Source organism: Pseudophryne corroboree, chromosome 6, assembly GCF_028390025.1.
Source record: "Pseudophryne corroboree isolate aPseCor3 chromosome 6, aPseCor3.hap2, whole genome shotgun sequence".
In the NCBI taxonomy this organism is placed as follows: domain Eukaryota; kingdom Metazoa; phylum Chordata; class Amphibia; order Anura; family Myobatrachidae; genus Pseudophryne; species Pseudophryne corroboree.
In genome coordinates this window covers 643138620-643144342 of record NC_086449.1, presented here as the reverse complement: position 1 = coordinate 643144342, position 5723 = coordinate 643138620, and the positions used below count along the sequence as shown (strand labels likewise).

Below are 5723 nucleotides of genomic sequence, written 5' to 3'. Positions count from 1 at the left end.
TTCAGTATCTCTTTCCTCATATTGGGCCAGTAGAACCGGTCAATTATCAAATTCAATGTCTTTTCAAACCCCAGATGACCATGTTCATCGTGTAACGCATGCATTACAGAAGAACGAAATTTCCTCGGCAGCACCAATTGGTATCGTTGTTGTCCATCTCTTAACTTTGTACATTGATACAAGACTCCCTTTCTAAAGGTCAAATTTCTCTCCTGTTTTTTCAATAATGTAACTTCCTCCTGTAACTCAGGCAAAATGGTCTGCCTCCGATTTTTCTGAAATAAACACCTTATTCCTGGGTCATGTTGTTGCTCGTGCAAAAGTTCTCTCCGTTTTATCTTGGGAAGACCTTCTAATTCCACATGGCTGATCCAACAATAGGACAAAGGCAATGCGGTGGGGGTTATCCCTAAAGCACCTATTTGTTTACTCCCAGTAATGACATCCACAAATACATTGTGACATAAACTCTTAACTTCTCCAGCCGGGATTTCGATCCATGCATCTTCATCTCCTCCTGCCTGCTGTTGACCTGGGATCCTAGAGAGCGAATCAGCGTCTATGTTATTAACACCTGGTCTGTATTTTAAGGAAAAATTATACAATGCTAAGGCAGCTAACCAACGATGACCAGTAGCGTCTAGCTTAGCTGTTGTCTGTACATACGTTAGTGGATTGTTATCCGTATGCACTTCGAAAGTCGTCCCATATAGGTAATCGTGAAATTTATCAACTACACTCCATTTCAGAGCGAGAAATTCCAATTTATGAGTCGGATATCGCTTCTCGCTACTGGTGAGTCCTCGGCTAATAAATGATACTGGTTTCAGCTCTCCCTGATGCATCTGGTATAAAACTCCACCGAGCCCATCTAGTGAAGCATCAATGTGTAGGACGTAAGGTAATTCTGGATTGATGTAAGTTAATACAGGGGCAGTAGTCAGTTTCTGCTTCAATGTCATGAAAGCGGTCTCACATTCGGGAGTCCATCGCTCCCCAAAGGGTTCACTGATTTTATATTTTGGTCCTGGTCTTCTCTCCGTATTATTTTTCTTATTATTAGCAGGGGGATATCCCTTTGTTAGATCTGTCAATGGCTTGGCAATACTAGAATAGCCCGGGACAAATCGGCGGTAGTATCCGCAAAACCCCAAAAAAGATCTCAAATCCTTGAGTTTAACCGGACGGGGCCAGTTCTTAACAGCCTCTACTTTGTCAGGGTCAGTAGCCACTCCTTCCCTACTAACAATATGTCCAAGGTATTTCACAGCAGACTGGCATAGATGACACTTCTCAATGGACAATTTTAATCCCGCTTTAATCAATCTCTCCAAAACTTTGAGGAGTCGATCATTATGTTCTTGTAAGGTGGCCCCAAACACGATGATATCATCTAAGTACACGATGACTTCGCGATAGTTCATGTCTCCTACAGTCTTTTCCATTGCTCTCTGGAAAGTAGCAGGGGCTCCTTTTACTCCCTGCGGCATCTGTATAAATTCAAAAAAATCCAAGAGGACATATAAACGCAGTTTTTTCTCTATCCTCTTGTCTCATAGGTATCTGGTAAAAGCCACTCCTTAGGTCCAGTACCGAGAACCACGAGCTCCCTTGCAAACAGTCCAGCGCTTCATCCACTTTTGGCACTGTGTACTGATCTGACACAGTCCTCTGATTTAACGTTCGATAGTCTATACACATTCTTATATTTCCATTTTTCTTTCGTGCAATCACTATAGGTGAGGCATAAGGGCTTCTAGATTCCATAATCACTTGATTCTCAAGCAAACCCTTTAGGTGTTGTCTTACATCCTCGAAATCAGCTGGAGCAATTCTCCGAGATCGCTCACGGAAAGGTGTCTCATCAGTCAATCTGATGTTATGTTCTACTCCTTTCGCCATTCCTAGGTCCCATTCTCCGCAAGAGAAAGCCTGGCTCCTAATTTCCAACTCAGCTATGAGAGCAATCCTCTCTTCTCGGGTAATATCACTTTCCTGGAAAAATGAATCAAATTTGTTTATCGGTCCAACTGAACTACTACTCTCTATCTCCTCAGATGATACTTGGTAAGTTGAAGCAACTGTACACTCGCCCTCTCCCTTGTGCCATTCAGTGAGGATGTGATAAATTCTGGTGATTGTCCCAATTATCACAGGAGGCTCTTCTCTTTCCTCAGGGATCTCGGGACACACTAAAGCAATGAGGGGCACTTGTATTCTTGCTCCGTCATAGGTATGTTTATCAATCTCAAGGGTAACTTGTACGTATCCTAAGTATGGGTATTTTTCCACACTCAAACCCCATATCACTAAACCGCTCAACGGTTGTATGGGTACATCAGAGATGTTTTTATTGTACCAATTCTCGAATACAATGGACACTTGAGAACCGCTGTCTATTAATATTTTACAGTGACACCCATTTATATTTGCTGTTAATAACGGGGCAGGTCCTATCAATCCCTCAGGTAGTTTCCCACTCCACCAGGAATTCCCCATGGCACAACAACGGACTTCTAGGGGGCCTGTGCGGGGTCCACAGACCGCCCTCGACCGTTTCCCGGTCCTGAACTTTCTCTGTCTTGACTAGTCGCTGGGGTCATCCTGGGGTTACTCCGGTTCGTGTTCCTTGATGCGTTGCATTCAAAAGCCCGATGTCCAGTCCTCCCACATCTAAAACATCCTCTTCCATAGTTACTGTTCCAATTACTGTTCCCTCGACCTAATCCCCTCGCTAGAGTGTTTTCACTAGACCTTGGCAGGGAAGCATCGGCATTAACATTTTGTGCTGCAATAAACTGTTCTATTTTTTTATTCTGTTCATCCATCATCTTCAGTATCTTATCTTCAAAGGTGCTACTTTCAGCTATCGGTTGCACTACTTTGACCTTTTTTACGACTTTCTCTCTCATCTCTATCAAAACCTCCTCATGCTTTATTTCTTTCAGTAACTCGTTAAAGGTGGGAGGGGGCTCTCTTGCACCTGAACATCTCAATTTCTGGGCAACCGGATCTATGGTGGAAGCTCCTCGCAGTAATTGTTTCATCCGGTTTTTATCGACATCTTCTTTAGCTATACCTCCTTTATCTACTATCTTATATAATAATTTATCCAATCTAATTAGAAATGTACTTAATTTTTCCCCTGATTCTTGAAGAGTATGATATAATCTAGAAGTAAGTTCCCCAACATCTTCAAGTGTTCCGTAAGCGTAGTCTAAGGATTCGAAGTAGGTTTCCAAGGTAGCATTCGGGTTACTGCGCCTGGCTGCCTGAATGATCCCCATAGCTGGCCCCCTCAGGCTTTCTACTACCCTTTGTCTTTTAATGCGATCTGGACACTGCCATTCTTCGGTTTGTTGCACCGCGGCTTCTTTCCAAGCCTCATACGTCTCTTCTCCCAATGGTACAGGAGTAATCCCGGAGAATACCCGCAACCGTCGGTAACTCCCCTCGTAATGCCATCTCTCTAATTGGGTGACCACTCTATCCATGACAGTCTCAAACTGATTGTTGCCTGCATTGGCACTGATGTTGTGAGTATCCACGTTCCTTCCTTCACCACTCTCTTCACCCCTATTGGGGTTGCTAGGAGGAGAGACTGTTATAGGTGTACTAGTACCAGTCACTTCTTTGCTCTGTATGTTGGGCCACATAATACTCCACCTTCTTCCAATCTCTTCATTTGCCACTACTACTGAAGGTATCACCTCAACATCTAGTTCTCTATCCGTTTCTATGAGCACTGCAGTTGTTTTCCCTAGTCCTCCTATCCACTTGTCTACTATCCGGGGCTTAATTATACCATACAATCTTGCTAGTTTTTCTATTATTTCTTCGTCAGAAAATTCGGTAAAATCTCCAACTACACTCAAGCATTTCTTGGGATCTTTCCCTTTACTACAGCACCAAGCGCTTATATCTTCTCCAGTAAATCTCTCCATCGTTATTTCCTGAGTAGTGAGATCTATCGGGATCTCAGCAGTGCCTCCAAAATGTAACACCTTTTCCCTTTTTTTATTAAAGAACGAGTTTCGGGTAAGTATCAGATAAATGTAGTATTAAGGGATAGTTTATTACGGCTGTGCCTCCACTCAAGCTATATATATTATTAATCAGTGTAGGGCCTGCTTGAGTAGGCCTTACCTGTACCTTTCGATTGTACTTATTTGATGTTAAATATACTGATGTATTATTACATTCCTATGTACCTTTCTCCCTGTCTTCTTTTCTTTTCCAGGTTCCTTCAATTCGAATGGATCAAGCGATCGAGCAATAGTGGTAAGTATAACACATTAATACTTTATTACCTTATACCAAACACATCGAATATGATATTATATCAAATACATCAAATACGGTACTTTATATAAGCATAACTTTAGACAAAGGCCAATGCATGCAATACACAAAAAGTTGTTTTCACGAAAAATACCTCTGAATGCCAAAATGACCAGGGTACTATTAATAAGGTAGTAGTAGTGCACTTTTAGTGATAAATACTATTCCTTTGTTCAGAAGCAAAGAACAATAGTTCTATTTTCATCTTAACTAGTAGCTACAAATTAATACTAACATTTCATATTAGTCTTTTATTTCCTTTCTTATATATAGTCCGTCAGTTTGTCGACTTCTCCTCCAAATAAGATTGATTTATCCTCTATTATCTGTCCGTTGGATAGTAATTATTAATTATATATGCATATATAACTCACTAAGTTCAATATTGAGAAAAGTACTTTCTCCTGGATATATATATATATATATATATATATATATATATATATAGTGTAGAAATCGGTGGCACTCAGGCAGACTTGTTAAATGCAGAAAAATTTCTTTATTTGGCAAATAAAGAAATTTTTCTGCATTTAACAAGTCTGCCTGAGTGCCACCGATTTCTACACTATATGCTTGTCACTTGCTGACTTGGATGGCACCGCAGCAAAGGAACTTATTTATCTTCTGGAGTGCCGGTATGATTTTGGATTATATATATATATATATATATATATATATATATGAACTCAGTAACTATTAATTCTCTTCTATCGTTAAAATGATGCCTCTGGAGCTCCTTAGTATGAAATGCTTCTATTCACTGTATAAATGGTCGATATGTAGTAACTTTATTTAGTTGGGAGCAGGAGTAAGATTCTTCCATAAGAAATACAGTTTCCCTCTTCTATTAGATGCTATACTGCAATAACACTGCCACAAAATATTGTAATAGTATCCTTTCTGCCTTGACTGACTGAACACACTGTGGTAGAGTATTAGTATTGTGATATTAAACGTTTAATTCTCTTGAACGGTAATATATATCTTAAGCATCTTGCAACGGAAATAGTGAAGAACAATCAGATATATATTGTGGCTGATAAAGCTGAATCCTATTGTTTTATGAAGAATATTATTCAATACAGCCTGTATTGTGTAGTCCACTATTTACAGATAAAGTAGTCCTGGCTGAAAAACAGTCAATAGATAATAATTAATAAAGGTTAAATATACGTGCCACCAGTGTGTTATGTTCCGGTCCCAGTGTTTATGGTGAAAAGGTGCACAGTATAGTAACGTTACCGACCTGAGTTGTCTTCTGCAAGTGTCTCTGGGCACTCACTACAGCTGTTCCTAAAGATAGACCCGCCTATCTGGTCTCTTATTGGTGGGCAGGCAGTGAATCTCTTAATTGGAGGGCATTGAAACAGCGTAATATAATA

General features: G+C 40.3%; 1 protein-coding gene across 1 annotated transcript; it reads right to left on the bottom strand.

Annotated features, from left to right (window-relative positions):
* Positions 1-2516: 2516 nt before the first annotated feature.
* Positions 2517-3944, bottom strand: LOC134934640 (paraneoplastic antigen Ma1 homolog). Its single transcript, XM_063930026.1, has one exon. It carries the CDS (start codon positions 3942-3944, stop codon positions 2517-2519), a length of 1428 nt encoding a protein of 475 aa, XP_063786096.1.
* Between the last annotated feature and the right edge of the window lie 1779 nt (positions 3945-5723).